The sequence below is a fragment of the Gymnodraco acuticeps genome, unplaced genomic scaffold (genome assembly GCF_902827175.1).
Source record: "Gymnodraco acuticeps unplaced genomic scaffold, fGymAcu1.1, whole genome shotgun sequence".
Taxonomy (NCBI): domain Eukaryota; kingdom Metazoa; phylum Chordata; class Actinopteri; order Perciformes; family Bathydraconidae; genus Gymnodraco; species Gymnodraco acuticeps.
In genome coordinates, this window is record NW_022990869.1 from 278,540 (window position 1) to 296,430 (window position 17,891).

Below are 17,891 nucleotides of genomic sequence, written 5' to 3' on the forward strand. Positions count from 1 at the left end.
CTGTTGAGACAGATTGAAAGAAAGTAAAAGCCAGACGGATTGGGAAACAAATAGGAAACTCATAAAACAAGAGACAGATAATGACACGTGGTGTGACTCCAAACAAGATAGCCAAGTCCGGACCAAAGTCTTCAAGTTGAAACTCATTTGTTCCATTTTACACCCCTTTGCCCACAATGCCACATCTTACTCTACAGTCTTGCCAATCACAACAAGGCTTGGCAACTTGGGCTTATTACTACCATCCAAACATCTCCGGAACAATGGTAAATATATCGAGTGCAACAACAGGGCAAAAACATGCCAGGTGAAAACAGCTGGTAAGGTTAATATCTACTTTTCTGTGAAACACAAGAGAATTGGCTTTTAATACATGATATTATAAATCCTTATTATGCTCTTGGGGTTTTCTCTTTCCTGTAGAGTATAGGTTTTGGCGCATTTGTGCATTTCCGCCCTGCCTGAAACGCCTCGATTGGACTCCTTTTTTTACTTCCGTGACATCACTATTGCTGCGTTTCCATTACAGTTTAGTAGCTGGGGCAGTAACTATAGTAACGCAGTGTAGGCGGAGCCGTGACGTCATCTTCAATGCGAAACCACAAAACCAAACATCAGCCGTTAGTAGGGGTGTAACGGTTCCACAGAAGTCACGGTTCGGTTCATACCTCGGTTTGGGGGTCACGGTTCGGTACGGTTTCGGTACAACAAGGGAAAGCAAAAAAAAGTCCCAAATGCATTTTTTTTTTTGCTGTTATTTATTTTTAACAGTAGTGCAAGTTTTTGTATGAAAATAAGGAACTCTAACATTTGGAATCATTAACTGTAAAATTAAAAACAAACCACAGTAACACAGACACACTCAGAAGGCCATATTATTTATATTGGCTGATTAACAAAAAGGTTAAATAAGCTGTACAGCTAAAAAGAATGTCTTGAAAATATTAAAATAAATAATAAGAAAGTGTTTCAATCACAATCAATAAAAGGCAATACAGAACTGTATAACATCTCCTGATGTCAAAATATAAAATAAATACAATGATAAATATAAAAACAAAATAAGATCTGTACCTTTAGGAGCAATGTCTAACATGTGTAATTAACTTGTGAGTGTGTGTGAGTACATTATGCCTAAATAAAGGTACTCAAGCTTTACTCTATTTTCAAGTTGTTCTTCAAATAGATGAGTTTGTCTACGTTGTCAGTAGTGAGGGCAGATTTGTTGGCGGTAACTATGTCACCTGCCGTCGAGAAAACCCTCTCGCTGGGGACTGAGACTGACTCGGATGTGTTTGACTTGTTACCACTAGCATACCGCACCGCCGTCGAACAACGCCGACACACCGTCCCCCATCATTGTTGTAGTCCACAGGGAACCCGAAATGTTCCCACACACCTGATTTAAAAGAAGCAGGTGGGTCTTCTAGCTCCTGTGTGTTGTGTGAACTCGCCATAGCTACTAACTTTTCTTCTTCATGTATTGTGTTCGTTTTGTTGTGTTTTGTTCTTCATTTGTTATTTACGGGCGGCTGGCTTTTAGGCACAATACCGCCCCCTGGATTATATATAGTGTAATACTGCCCTGAGTGACAGACTTTTTTCCCACTCGTAAAAAAAGGCGTATTCGCCGTGTGACTGCATGTGCCGAACCGTGACGGTACGGGACGAATACGGATACCGTTACACCCCTAGCTGTTAGCTGTTAGCACTCAGAGCTCAGAAACTAGACAAAAGTTAAACAAGTACAAACCACAGACTGTCTGTGTCATGGAGAATACAGTCGCTGGTTTGTTTATGTCTGTAGGCCGTTGTTGTGAGTGTGGACGGTCGGAGCATATACAACGTTAGCTTAGCCGATCTTCATTCAGAAAACACATTTTAAAAGGTTTTTCGCCTGCCGTCTGTCTGCAGACTTGTTAAAGCATTAATTCATGGTTTTTACTAACCGGTATCAGTATGTTGTTACTTCGGCATCATTTTGAAACGTGTATTACAATTAAATCACGGTCAAATATGTTCATCTTGTTGTAGTTGTAGCACTCACGTCAATAGTTTAGCATACTCAGCCCGGTTGTTGGCCCGGAAAGAACCACAATTTTGGAGGGCCAGAAAACTGTGAAAGAGTACCCGTTAGCCGGAACTACCCCTAGTGGAAACGCAACAAAAAATGGGCCACTTAAACCGTGCTATGTGCTGCAGTGGAAATGCGACATATGTAACACATGGGGTGTTTCTCAATGTCGAGTACGCTTGCTTGGTAGCACATGTCTTCCGAGTCACTTGCTTCAGAAGCGAGACAAGAATCCTTCCTGGCATTCGGAAAACGAAGAATGGAACAGGCGAGCAAGTGAGCAAGTGTGCGTCATACGAGAGGCCCCGCCTTACATTTTCCACCACAGATTTTGGGAAATTGGTCCGTGCGCAAAGCATTGTGGGGATTTTAAGACCGCGGAGTCTACACATGTGCAGCCTCGAAATGTCTCGCTACGAAGTACGCCAGGCTCGGTAGAATTCCAAGTATGCTGGACATTGGAACAGTCCTTCGGCGGCACTCGATGATGTAGTATGCTTGAAATAGTGGCTCTGGAGCAGCTTTACTCGACATTGAGAAACACCCATACACTTCTATTGGCAAGTGCTCCAACACATTGTACGTGATAAGCTAATGAGCGGTTGACCAATCACAACAGTGCTGGCCAGCTTACCAATGAGAACAGGAAGTATGAGAATAAATAAAGCACTTTTTAATCATTAACGCATGTAAACATGTCACAGTAGAAGCACAGAATACAAACATGACCTTCAAGATAAGCATCACATCCTCCTCTGGTAGGTCACATGCAAAGCTATGTTTGTCTATGGATGACACGTCTTTAGGTTTAACATGTGACAATATATGCAACTCGTAAACAGATTGTATTCAGAGTTCATGTCTCAACATTTGTCAGGGTCACGGCCAGCAACAAAGCAACAAAGTTTGTGTTCTCAGCCAGACTCAAAGAGATCAAATGTTGTTGTTTGTTTTCAGTTATAGCAGTGGATCATTTCATTAAGCTTTCAGAGCGTGTCCGATGTCTGGATCTGTCCTGTAACTCAACACCAGTGTCTCCAACAGATCAGCCAACACAGAAGAGTTACTTTGATTTGTTGTAAAAACACAGTTTCATTACTGACACTAATTGATGGGAAGTTGGTGTCACAAAGTAGTTACTACAATCAGCTGTTTTAGATACAATAGCAGTTTTACAACACTTAACACATTTAAAGCAAGTTCCAGTCAACAAGTCAGACTGAGATCATCTATGACTACTTTGTGTACTTTGCCTTTCATTTCCTTATACAGATGAAGTATGTCATGCTCTGTGGTAACTCTCTCTCTCTCTCTCTCTCTAACAGTCGGATGTATTAACTCTTAATAGACTTCTCTAATGAGTCTACGTTTTTTAACAATACTACAAAACATTTATAGACTCACTTTCACAATATAAAAACAGGGTATTTTTAAAACAGAAGGTTTAACTACCTCAAGCAAGTTTCAAAATGTATTTAATTCCATAATATAAGGAATTGAAACCTGCGGCCGTCTGAAATGATGGGAAACTGCTCGACAGTCTAAAAAATAACCACATGCTTTGAAATGTCTTTGCAGCAATGTAAATGCATAGGCTGAACCATGCAAAACAGTGGTTTGACCTTTAAGGGAAGCGGGCAAATACGTATTTTCAGGGGACTGAGATAATAGTCTTTCTTGGAGGCCAATCATCGACAAGATTCTGCCTTCACAAAGCTTCATCATCACTGTAAACGGTTGGCTCAATATGTGTGGTCCATGCAGGCAAAAAGCACCTTTTAAAAGCCTTATGTGGTCTAGTAGCTCCTGGTATTAAAGTTCCTGTGGTTTGAAGTCTATGGCTGCGTCTCACTTCGGTTATTTTTCCTCAGACACTTGCCCCACCCCCTTACTGTGTATCACTCACTGATTGGACGATGCAGTGCATGCACTGATCTGATGCTTCTTGACATGAGAGCAGTTTCCCAGCGGAGTGAAGAAAACACATGAAACTCACGAGACTCACTCCTCAGTTTATACCGTGTTTTGTTTCAATTAATGTATCATTTAGTTACAAATATGGGATATATCTGAACAACAGAGTGGTCAAAAATCCTTTTATTCATTTTTTGGAAACATTTTCATGATCGCTTTTTTCGTTTTACATTTTCATTTCCATTCAGTCAGTCATTAAGTGCTATTAAAATGTTAATATGCTACATATCCACACAAACAAACAAAGTGTGCAATCCAATGAATGTTAATCTAACTGGGTTTTGAGAGATAACAAATCTCTTTTTCTTGCTCTCAATAATTCTCATTCTTTTGTGCACTCTAATCAAACTATTGTTCGTTTATACATTTTAAGAATGGCGTTTATCTTTTTTGAGAATGAGTTCTTATTTTATTTAATGTATTTGGGTCTACAACAGATGATGCAAATGTTTATGTTGGTAAATGTGTAGGCGGGGGTGTGTGTGAAAACAACGGGGACAGAGCTGCCGTCAGACGATCAGCTGTACGGCGTGATCACAAACGGACGTCTCTTCACGTGACGCTCCGGAGGAAACGACGTCCCATTGCTCTTAAAACTCATTTCCCTGCTTCTCGTGGTTTCCTTGCGTCTCTCCATGCTTTCCTGGAGGGAGGGACTAGTCGCAGGGAAACGACGCAAGTGAGGGACGCAAGGATTTCATTTAACCGAAGTGAGATGCAGCCTATGTTCCTGTTCTAATGTTCCTGTAATCAGCCTTACTGTCTTCTGATTGTTCTCTGCTGCTGTGCTGTTGGAGCTTTTATTGCTGTATTAAAGCTACTGTATTCACATTTCCAAGCTATTGAGAACCGTCAACACACAAACAACAGGAACTACTAAGTTGTAAAGCAGATAGTCTTGAATTATTCACACTCAAACAGGATGGAGTCAAAGTTCCTCAAAGCACTTAATGCCCCCGGTATCAAAATGTTGTGGAAATACATCATCTCTCTCCCTGGGGTATACATGAGAGAGGAGTTGGCCCCGTAACTCATGAGGGCGATTCCTTATGTCATTCTGGTGCTGCTGTGGGGCGAAGGGAGCTGCACGAGCTTGTTCCTGTTTATTACAACATGGGCGCTAACTGCCAGGGAAGCAGATGGAACAAGAGGAGCAAGCTAACACACATACCATCCCAACCTCACATACATTAAAGGTGACATGTCATGCTTTTCCGGTTAGTACCCGTCCCCTTGTGTGTTATGAAGGTTTTTATGCATGTAAACGGTGTGCAGAGTCAAAACCCTCAAAGTACACCATGTAGCGAGTAAAACTCTAAAACAGAAAATACCTCCCCAAAACACCTCGTTCGAGATACGTCACTGTCCATATGATTTTTCCGGGTACATCATGATGTCATGTCGTCCCCGGAATGAAATGGACCAATCCGTGGAGCCGTTACGTTACGTCCGCGGAGCCGTTACGTGAAGCCCCCGCTGATTGGTCCAAATTGACCAATCCACTGACTTCCTCACACACTCAGTGCAAGCAGCTCTGCTGATTTCTCCTCCCGGGCTGCAAGCTGATAACAGACAGTTGGGATCGCGGCGAAATTCTCTCTGCAGACCCATTCTCTCTGCAGACCCATTCTCACAGCGTTTATCAACCTTTTTCTTACTCAATATCAAGCCACACTTATGGCGCGTTTCCACTGCAGCGGGTAGCTCGCTTTAAGCGTGCAGTGCCATGCGGGGCCCGTCTTTGGTTGCGTTTCCACTTGGCCTAGTTTTGGCCCGAGGCTACTTTTTCACCTTTTTTCTGGCCCGACTAAATCGTGGTCTAGGGCCAGGAACAACCAGGCTGAGTCGGGCTGAGTATGCTAAACTAGAGAGAGAATCGCTGGCAAGGGGGCTACAACTACAACAAGATGAACATATTTGACCGTGATTTAATTGTAATACAGGTTTCAAAATGATGCCGAAGTAACAACATACTGATACCGGTTAGTAAAAACCATGAATTAATGCTTTGACAAGTCTGCAGACAGACGGCAGGCGAAAAACCCTTTTAAAATGCGTGTTTTCTAAATGTAGCTTGGCTAAGCTAACGTTATATATGCTCCGACCGTCCACACTCACAACAACGGCCTATACAGACATAAATAAACCAGCGACTGTATTCTCCATGACACAGGCAGTCTGTGGTTTGTACTTGTTTAACTTTTGTCCAGTTTCTGAACAGATATGAAGAGCTGTGAGCTCTGAGTGCTAAGAGCTAACGGCTGTGTTGTTTTTCTGGGGCTCTCATTGAAGATGACATCACGGCTCCGCCTACACTGCGTTACTATAGTAACTGCCCCAGTTCCTAAACTGTAATGGAAGCGCAGCATTAAAGTGAGCCGGGCCTAATAAGGCCTAACCAAACCGAGCGAGGCCGAGCGAGGCCTGCAGTGGAAACGCGCCATTATTGTTTTTACTTCGGCTGTGACTTTGTGTGTGCTCAGGGTGAGTTTGGCTGTGTTTCGCTGTGTATCGCTAAACAAGGAAATAACACCTCCACGGAGCTCAGCGCGATTCACAACTTCCCGACTGGTCCCGATCAATCGGAGCACACTGGGCTCACAGGGAGGGCAAGAGCTGCAACGAGCCGTTTAGTGGAGAGAGTGAATACTGCTGAATACACATACTTTACAGAGATGCTGTATGCGAAACCAATGTGAGTTTGGAAAATTGAACAATGTAAATCTATTATAGTAGACCTCAACAATGGAATTATGATCAGTGGAAATGGCCATGACATGGGACCTTTAAGATTGCAGGCAGACTGGATGTAGAAGCAGTAAGAGTGTAAAAAAGGCTGACGTAAAAACATAGATGTGATACATAGGAAGGAGTAAATAAACAATGATTCATCCTATTCCTTTCAATGGGAGAGACATTCCTCAACATGGAAGACACAGCTGGGTGTACAGGCTGGACAACATGCCTTTGATGAGTAAATGTCTGTAAAGTCCTACACATGGACTTGAAAGATCTACTGAATAAGTACATTAAAACGGCCCTCGCTGGTCCCCGTTTCACAAAGTTCATTAACATTTCTGACCGTTCTGTACACTAATCTTTTACAAACCCTGTCTCAGGATTGTCTCAATAGTCCTGGTTTTTCACAACCATGAGGAATTTGGGAAATAGCAGCCTTGTAAGGTTAATTATCACCCTGTTGAGAGAAATGTACCACAGAGACCAATTGTTTGGTCACTGTGACACAGAGAAATACAATGAGCAGGAAGTGGGCGACTTGACAATTGCAAAAAAGGAAAGAAAATGGACACAATGTCCAATAGATTAGCCTGTCCAGATAAAAAAAGTACTATTGTTGAGTGTTTGACCAATATCTTAATGACCCAGATTAGTTGTTATCTTGTTCTGCAATTTATGACCTCAGACTTCTGGTGCTTTCTGTCTGAAAGGTACTTCTGAAGCAGCACATCATATATTTTACTCAAGGCAACTTCTTGTTAATCCGACACTCTTATAATGATTACAGATAAATAAACATGGTGACAAATTAATGTTTGTATGGTAGACCTCGGTATGGTTGTACTGCTGACTAAAAACAGTTTCAACTCAGAGCTGCCAGCCACATGACAGATGGTTGTTTAGTTTTAGGGGGTAAAAGAGATTTAGAGGCAACAATATCCAATGCCACTTGCCCACAGCACTGTCCCAAATGATTGCTCTAAATATTCATCACAAGAAATCAGATCACAAATGTCGTGCATGGCGAAATTAATCACAAAATGCGGTAGGGGGAAATTGCAGGGTGATACGTTGGGTAGCCAACCGTAGAGAAATACTAATTACAAGGAGCAGAAGGAAGCTTGAATGGATGAGCACTACAGTACATGCGGTTATAAGACTTTGATGGGTGTTACTGTTTTGGGGTGGATGAGGAAATCCACCATCATTTGTTTTGACTTAACTTTACCCTGACTCGCCTATTTAGAAAGAGTTTGTGGTATATTGAGTAATGTATTCTTCTGTCAACCTGAGTTTTCCTGCTGGGATCAATAAAGGTCCGTCTTATCAATAAGGTGCCAGGAAATATTATTGGTAGTAAATAGATATTTCATGGTGACGCTGGACAAGTTAAAATTGATGGTGGATAGTAAATATGTTGTGGGTGATAAATGTGTGACACTGGCAAGGTAGTTAGTCCCCTGGTTTAGTGGCCAATACTAACTGAAAAGGGAAACCATATGGTGTAAATGTGTGTGAAATATAATACAGAACAGGACACAGGTGCAGGTAATAACATTATTCATGGCTCTGTTTCAATTTAGTCTCCCTGTGTAGACCATGCCTTTGAGTCAGCATCCATAGTACCAGAGTCCTGGGACTAGTACACATCAATGCAGTGCAGCTTTTATTAAAGCTTCTGAACACTAGTTTAACACTTAAAAAACCCTAATCTGCTTTATCATGCGTTGCTCAGTTGTTTGATCAGACTGATTCACAGTGGTCTGACAACATCAGGAAACAACCCCCATAATAGTCATTACATTTTCTTTGAAATGCTGATAGAGTAATGTGACATCCCTGCCCACTACAAACCAGTAAGTAGAGCACATCAAGACATGTAAGCAGAAGTACAATTACAAATAGCTTTGGAGACATATTTTTTTACATATTAAAAGTTAGATCGGAAATCGTTTTTCCTACCAGATGGTTTGGTTTGTGCTGGGAGGAAGTTCCCGGGATGTTGAGCGAGTGACTCCTGGTGACGGCCGCTCCCGTTGAAGCTCTCCTGGATTGTGAGCGGACCGTCAGCGATGCCTTCTCCTCCGGCGGGGGGCTGCTGCTGCTGCTCGTGTTCCCTTCAGTCTCAAGCACTGCATCCCAAGGGTCCCCTGCCACTGTCGGTACTGTCTGTGCATCGGCCGCTGATGCCGGGGTCGCTTCGTCATTCTCAGCTTTACGCTTTGTAAGTGGGTCTAAATCCAGCCAGTCAAAGCGGCTGATGCTAGAAGATTCCACCGCCGCTGGCTGCTGAGGAGGCGGGTTAGGAGCCAGAGAAGCCGCGCGCGCTATCGAGGAATCCAGTTCAGTGATGGCCGATTTGCCGTTCTTCAAGTATTCTGAGGTGCTGGCAATCTTGTCGAACAGTTTGGCCATCCCAGGGTCCACTGCTGGCTGATGGAAGATCATGGCAGCAGCGGGCTGGATGGGAGTGAAGGCCATAAAGGATGGCTGCTGCGCCGACATCGTCATGAAGGGCGACATGGTTGGAGTGAAGCCGTTCTGAAATGTGCCAGGTTTGGGGAACGGAGCGGAGGGGAACATCGGGGGAGGCTGATGGGTGGGAGTGGACACAATGGAGTTAGACGGGGTGGACAGAACAGGTGTCCACTGGTTGCTCTGGAAGGGAGAGGAGGGGCAGGCATGGCCTCCAGGGTACGACGCACTGAGGTTAAATCCCAGTAGTGAAGAGGGGCGAGACACTTTGCTGTTCACCCCAAAGTTATCATCCAGGAGGAGCTTTTCAAGTTCCTCATTGGTCAGCTTTTCCACATCAATATCCCTGAACGTATCCTGTTGTGGCTTCTTCTTGGCCTCTGGGAAGACGATGAGGTCCTTCTCAGGTCTATTATTTCCGGGTGAAGGACGAGGAGCAGTAGTGGTGGAGTTAAAAGGTTTTGGTTTCGAGGAAGATGCTGCAGAGGAAGATGAGGATATTGAAACTGGAAGAGTGGGTCTCTTATCCCTTTGCAATTTCGCTAAAGCCTCTTCCTCCATGCGCAGGGCTTCCTCTTTACCCACAACCCCCTTTGACTTGGGGACATCCACCTTGAACCCATTACCACTTGATATCTGGGCCATTCTGTCAACTGCAGGTTGCCATGAGTGACAGCTTTTACGTCAGTGTGGCTCAAAGGGCTGCGCAGCAAAACTTTAAACACCTAAGAAAAGAAAAACAACAACATTTGAATTATGGCAGATTGTATCATTTCGGAATAGACTATCAAATCACACCAGAAATATAAGTATATATAATTATAATTGCCAGTCAAGGTAATATTTGTATAACAGGATGTCGACAGAATCTAGATCAAATATTGTTTATTGTGTATGATTTGTTAACTGGCACTGCTTTATTGAAGTAAGCAGACTGATTGCTTATTGATTTTGTCCCGATGCAAAGCCAATAATTACATGCGCTTGTTTTGAAGTCAAGGGTATCAATTAGGTCACTTAACGGGCATGTTCGTTACATTTCAATTGATCAGATCACTCGCAACAAGCTTCCCTCCATCATCGTGCTTCTACGATGTTCACCTTGACAATGTAGGGGTCACAGCGCAATGGTTTAACAAAGTAGCCGTATACTAACCACATAGCATAAATGGAATTGTGCAAAGTGATTTATAACACCAGTTCACATGTGACTCACACCATTTATCGGCAAGTAACTTCTGTGCAGGAAAGCGTCTAGCAATTCATTGTTACATTTTCAGATCTCACCGTCAGATCTCACCGTCAGATCTCACCATCAGATCTCACCGTCAGATCTCACCGTCAGATCTCACCGTCAGATCTCACCGTCAGATCTCACCGTCAGATCTCACCGTCAGATCTCACCGTCAGATCTCACCGTCAGATCTCACTATCAGATCTCACTATCAGATCTCACTATCAGATCTCACTATCAGATCTCACCGTCAGATCTCAAGTTGATGTCATGAAACATGTTTTTCTGACCAACCGTCAAAACCCCAGACTTAATCCCAAAAAAGGGCATCTTCCATTCTTGATAATCCTAAATAGTTATGGTTAGCCTACAACAGCCCACTACGTCTATAAAGTGAGGAAAACATTGCTGCAGAGTGTCTTGTGGTCCCAAAATGACACAGCGCCTTCTCAAAGCGACCATTCATCGGCCCCATCACAGCCCCAGGGTTGAGTGAGTTTCTTCCCTCCCCAGGCATCGCCAGCCTCTCCTGAGCTTCCCCTCCCATTGTGGTGGAGAGGGCAGGCTGGGGCTCAGGCTAGCCTAGCACTATTGTGCAGCTGAGGAATTTGGCATGCTAAGCAGCACAACGGGTCTCTCACTCTCCTCCTTTTGGCCTTCTCTCGCTCTGTTAGCATTATGTTAGCACCATGGCCCCAAGATTGTCTTATCAGCTGTGCTAACACCAGCGGGCAGTGACAATGTGGCTGCATTCATTAAGCATTGGACTAGAAGAGGGTGTTGCCAACTTTGCCAAGAACACAGTTTAGGGACATTAAAATGCATCAAAAGAGAGGTCATCGTCTTTTGGCGCCTGCTGTCACTGATGGCTTAACTATCTGCAGAAATGCTATGACCAAAGTAGATCATCCGTATATATATTATTGATTTTGCTCACAGTTAGAATGCATGCTCCGACTGACTGGAGCTTAGATGTTAAAGTAACTGTTCAATAACAAAAAGGTCAAAATCCCATGCTACCAAGTGTCCAGTTAACACACTATGACAGACACTAATCAGCAGCTACATGCTGACTCTGTATGTAAACACTGAATCAATTTCACGTGTGATTAAAGTTCATTACCATTAGTCCTGATTTTTTGAGAAGTGTTGGAAATGCTGGGCAGATCAATCCAATAACAATTCCATACAATGGGTTCCATGCTAATCCATTGAGCTACACTTAAATGACCAAACCTTTGGCTAAACACAGATGATCCTGACTCAAGATAACCATATGCTTAGAGTCCATATATGGCAAAAGGAGACATTCAATGGAGGAAAGCCCCACTTGTGGAGAAAAGCACACTGCACCATGGTGAAGGATGGAAGAGTCCGGGTACCGTTTGATCACCACCATTATTTTAAGCTTTTGACATCGTGGGTGTTTCTCGATGTCGAGTAAAGCTGCTCCAGAGCCACTATTTCAAGGACACTACGTCATCGAGTCCCGCCGAAGGACTGTTCCAATGTCTAGGATACTTGGAATTCTACCGAGGCCGGCGTACTTCGTTGCGGGAAATTTCGAGGCTGCACATGTGTAGACTTAAAAAATCCCCACAATGCTTTGCGCACGGACCAATTTCCAAAATCTTTGGCGTCAAATGTAAGGCGGGGCCTCTCGTATGACGCACACCTGCTCGCCTGTTCCACTCTTCGTTTTCCGAGGCTAGGAGGTATTCTTGCCTCGCTTCTTAAGGAACTCACTCGGAGGTACATGTGCTACCAAGCAAGCATCCTCAACTTTGAGAAACACCCACTGTTTACTTTAATTTGGCCATTAGGTAGATTTAGGTTCGTAAGAGCGTCTTCATCGCTTGGTCTGACAGGACAACATCATGTTTTTCAGCTTGTTCAAGATTTACGATAATGCTTATTGACGTTTAAGCCGATACTGTATATTCAAACACATCAGTCCATCAGATGTAAAGATATTTGAGCATGATATCTAGCCAAAATGTGGGAATATTTTGTATCTCATGAAACTTTGCAATTTCTACAGCTATAAGAAATTAAAGAATAGGTTACAAAAGTGCCAAATCTATTTTTAAAACAGCAGTTAGATGGCCAAATAAGAATTGCAACAGGTTATCCTGGTTATTGTTGTCACTCCACTTTTTCATACAGACCCTTGAGAGATTTGATTTTAAAACATTTTCAATGTAAGTGATGAATGAAAAAAAACTACCATCCTTCAAACTGCGCACAAAATAAAATCCAGTGTATCTTATTCAAAGCCATATCAGGTGGATACTAGGGATGGGAATTTGAAAGCAAATGTATATTCGACCCCCAAAAAAACGGTTAACCGATTAACCGAAATGTACATATCCTATAAAAAGAAAATTTGGGAAAAATCTTTACGAAAAAATTAAATAATAATAAGTATAGAAACCAAGTCGAATTTGTAAAATGTATTGAACTGATCACAGTTTGAACAGTTGACAGCTATAGGCCTACAGCTTTCATGCTTAAAACATAACTTGGTTTTTAAATGAAAGAGGGATCATACACGAACAACATAACGGGTCAGGGTTACGTAACCCGTGACAACAGAGATCAACAACCTATAACGGGGCTATGCACAGAATGCAGCTATTCAATACTCATTCTTGTTTAAGAATATGAGCATGTCTACTCAGGGGAGAGGCGGGTGCGGAGGCGATTCACAATCAGGTAGAGAAGACCCTCTCAGCTGGAATTTGGGCATTAGAGGAGGTTTGAGTCTGCGTGATCTGCGTGTAGGGAGGGGTAGCAGCCATATCATTAGCTAGAACTAGCTAGATATCATGGATTTGGACATAAACGCGAGTGAAGTATAACCGGACGCGAGAGAGAGAGATCAGCACCTGCAGCTCTGCCCGCTGTGAGGGACCGGTGAACGGAGCAAAACACATCTTTAGACCTAACACACTTAGCTATGGCACTGTCGTATACATTGAATTATTCCATTTGATCATATGTAATCAACTTAGGCACCCCACCCGTAAAAAAAAAGAATTACAATAAAAATATTCATAACTCATATTCTCATTCGAATACCTGAATCATTTCGAATAATCGTTCTCATCCCTAGTGGATACCTTCCAAAGTTATAGTTGTTTTAGTTTAAAATCCTTCCTTTTGTAACTCAAGGAAAGAAAAGGTTGTTTTATGTACCATAGACACCTCTCATTCAGACTGCTTCAGATAAACTGTGGAAAACATTTTGTCACAAAAAGATGATTGTTACATTTGGAGTGGATCTGACAGGAGTCTCACTCAGAGCAAACATGGCTTTTATTTTTCAAGGCAGACTTAAACCACGGTGGACCTAACTTGACCTTATAGGACTGAGTAAGAGTTTTTCTTTCCAAGAGCTGAGCAAATGTGCAGATGTTAGCAGAAACACTACACAACAGCTCAAAGTACAGACATCTTTAAAAGTGAAAATAAGTAACCAGGTCAAGTTTATACGTTTGTAAGATACAACCAGTGGTTCTTAGAAAGGTTAACAATATACTAAAACTTTTTTTTCCTGCACTGGCTTGTGTAATGCTGAGGCTTGACTTTGCAAAACATTAAGTCTATAAAAAGAAACAAAACCTGAAGGGGCACTGCGGAGTGAAATCCCAAATGTTGTTCACTTGGCCAGCTGTGGCTTATTCTGACATACTGTAAACGACACTGACTTAAAGGTGGGGTAGGTAATACACTTCAGAAACACTTTTTGTTATATTCCATGGAATGCTCTTAACATCCCGATAGCAATGAATATATTAAATACTTTGACAATAAATACATACAAAATATGTCATCTGCGGAAACCGTGGCGCTGTAAAAAGCACGACCAATCATCTGAGCCGGCCCGGCTAAAGTAACTGGATGGCCTACCTGCCTGTCAGCCTTCCATCTGTGCACTAACTTATCTCGTGCCCTCATTGGTCATGTACGCGTGCGTGTGTGTTGGAGGAGGGGCTCTGTAAGGAAGTGGCAGATTTTTTCCGGTTGTGTATTTTCAAATTCTAGCACACTCGAGTTGGTTTCTCCAAAATTACCTACCCCACCTTTAAGTACTGTATTTGTGTAAGTCTGCAGGTACTTGATCTTTACTTGATTATTTATATTTCACATTACTTAATACTACACTACATTTCTGAGGCCAATGTTTAAGCTTTTCAATTTTGTTGTTATAACTTGTGTTTTTCACAAGCTTTGTATGATAACTTTGGTTACTTTGCAATTGAATAATCGTATCATCAAATCAATTATGATGTATTATTATTAGGGCCGGGACTTTAACGCGTTAATTAAGATTAATTCATTACACAAAAATTAACGCGTTAAAAAAATTAACGCATTTTAATCGCACTTATTTTTGCACCGCGGAACGTTTCTCACTGGATGAGTTTCAGGCGTACCGATTATACTGGAGCACCAACTAACGTTCATGACTTCAGACAACAACAAACCACAGTGAACAACAGTGGGAAATGTTGTTTTAAAAAACGGACGGATGGAAGCGTCGATAAGAGCACGGTTGTGTGCAAATTATGCAAAAAGGAATTCGCATATCACCGCAGCACATCAAGCATCAAGTATCACCTCAATGCAAAACATATAGCAGCTAGCGTGGAAGTTAGCCTCTTTTATCGCGTTCACACCAAAAAGAGCCGGTACTAAAATTAGTTCATGAGAACCTTTTTACCCCCACGAAAGTCCCTGCTAGAGAGCAGAGAGCTGCTAGAGAGCAGGGAGTTTCGTGCGGCTCTCTTGTGAGAAAAGAGCTATATTTCTGATTGGCTGGGCGGATTGCAAACCACGCCCCGTAAAACTCCCAAAAAGTTTTGTGAAGCCGCCATTTTATTATCCTCGCATTAGCATTATTAGCATTAGCATTAGCCCAGCGCAGAAACGCAGAGAGACTAACTTATGGCAACACAAAATAAAACATGGGAGCGGTGGAGATGAGGAGGTGTCGGCGTTCTGGCGATTTACTCGGAAGGCTGCTGGGAGTCCCAGCAGTCCCCAACTGAAGCCAGTCCCCAACTCCGGGGACTTCCGGCCGGGGACTTTGGGCGGCAGTATACGCCGTGAAGTGGTTTGCGGCCTGCCAGTAAACCCAAAGCAGAAGAAGAAGCAGTGACGTCAGCGGCTTCATTTGCCTAATCCTCCCCCAGGTTCAAATAGTTCTCATGAACCTTTGTGGGAAAAGTACTGCGGTGTGAATGCGCCTAATGGTATACTAAAATCCATGTTCAAAAAAATTGCTTCTCACTGTTCTTAGGTCAAATATTTATGTGATTAAAAATGCGATTAATTTCGATTAATTAATTACAAAGCCTCTAATTAATTAGATACATTTTTTTAATCGAGTCCCGGCCCTAATTATTATGGATGAAACTACCCAGCAAAAATCTAAATATTCACTTGAATGAGTCAGTGTTTCATCTGATCCCAAGTGTTGACAGTTAGCAGAGGGGTATTGTGTAATCACATTTGGGAAGACATTCAATACAAAATCATTCGTCAGAAATGTGATAGTTGTCTTTTCACACGTCACACTACAAAGCAATCAACTTACTGTACAAGAGTATTTCTAAGTCTTTAAAATACTTGTATACAACCAAATATGCTATATAACTAGTAGGCTAATGTTACTAAGTACATTTACTCAAGTACTGTACAAGTAAAAAATGGAACATGTAGCCTACTATACTTTAGTATTTTCACATGATGCTACTTTATACTTTTACTCCATTACATTTTGTAGGCAAATGTTGCACTTTTTAAAGATTGAGTTACTAGTTACTTGTTGCAGATTTAGGCAATTAATACACGATTCAAATCCACACTTTAATAATATGTTATTAGTCAAGCAATACATTTATTTATAAAGTAATTAAAATAAACCCCAATTTTACCAAATGCAAAATTGAAGCACAAATGCACAGATAATTAGAAACATCTGGTGTTTCTAATTGCCATTTTGCTTGACGAGTACTTCGGGTACTTGAAGTATTATTTAATGCTTATACTTTTTTACTTTTATTTTTGTAACATTTTGAATGCAGGACTTTTACTTGTAAGTGAGTATCTTTACACTAGTATTGCTACTTATACTTAAGTTAAATTATCTGAGTACTGCTTCCACCGCTGTATAACCATGTTTAGCCCTTTAACTCGGCTAGCTAACTGACCTGTCGATTGATGCTCACCTGACAAATGATTCGTCGAGGAACGTCAATACGTCTTCAAACGCTTGTTTTTCTCCCCCTTCAACGCTTAACATCTTAAAATAGCACCTAAATTGTACTTACTATGAGATGCTAGCTACTTTAAACAGCTAACAAGAAAGTCATGAAGCTAAACAACTTGACTATCCCGATCAAATGCCACCTATTGATACTTTTGATAGCGGTTAGAACCCCAGGAAGTGCGCCGGCCGTTGAAGCAAATTGTCGTAGTGGCCAAACGGCAGTACTACAACTTTCGTGACGTCATTGGGCCCCAAAATACTTTTTTCCCATTGACTTACATTGGGAAAAAGAAGTCTATAAATCAGCGGATACTTTTTTTTTAAACTAAATAAACTACCCAGTATGAACATTTATATTGCCGTTATTTGAAACAGTAGTTTCTAAAAGTTTTAAAATGCGCTAAGATGAAACCAGAGTTATTTTCCCTCTCCATTCATTTGACTGAGCAGAGAGGAGATCGGAGGCTTAAGGAAAACTCTACTGCGCATGCTCTATGGGTCCACATACGGGTACTTTGGCTCAGGCAATTTTGGCTTCATGCGTCACCGGGTAACTTCCATAGGAATGGACGGGGTCCCGCCTCCCAACGCTGTGTGCAGTTGTCTTTATACATCCATGGTTGGAACTTTAACTTTGTTGAATGCTAAGTTAGCCGCTTACCCCAACAAAACCGTACACATAAAACACGCATTGTTCACAGAAACGTATAGACAAACTAAATTCAGCAACGTAACAATAATACATTACATGCCTGCTCCATACTTTAACAGACACTGATTTATAATTTAAAAGTACCAAGGCAACTGCTGTGGTCCTGCCAAGTGCACACAACAAGGAGGAAATGCAGAGTTTGTCACACGGGAAACGGACAGATGCTACGGAGCCTTAACCACCGATTTAAAGCAACTACAAGATACAACTTTAACACGCATTACATTTACTGTACAAACGTCAATTTCTCACCTTTTAGCGGTGCGGTGTTTGGAGCCATTTTTCCTGCAGCTGCATTTTTTCCATCCACTTGCACTGAGGAGACGTCAGTTCCTGTTGAGGTGGTTGTATGGAGTTTTGGTTGAATTGCTGGTGCCTTTACTCAACGTTAAACGGGAAAGCAATG

The 17,891-nt window shown here is 42.1% G+C and overlaps 1 protein-coding gene across 1 annotated transcript in view; it reads right to left on the reverse strand.

The window, feature by feature from the left end:
- pik3c2a (phosphatidylinositol-4-phosphate 3-kinase, catalytic subunit type 2 alpha) overlaps positions 1 to 17,891 on the reverse strand; it is a 74,889-nt gene extending 56,998 nt beyond the window's left edge. The window contains exons 1-2 of the mRNA XM_034233306.1: positions 17,738 to 17,891; positions 8,750 to 9,987 (exon numbers count right to left, since the gene is read on the reverse strand). Of these exons, the coding sequence (XP_034089197.1) occupies positions 8,750 to 9,907 (1,158 nt within the window). The 5' untranslated portion in view covers positions 9,908 to 9,987; positions 17,738 to 17,891. The remainder of the gene's footprint in view (positions 1 to 8,749; positions 9,988 to 17,737) is intronic.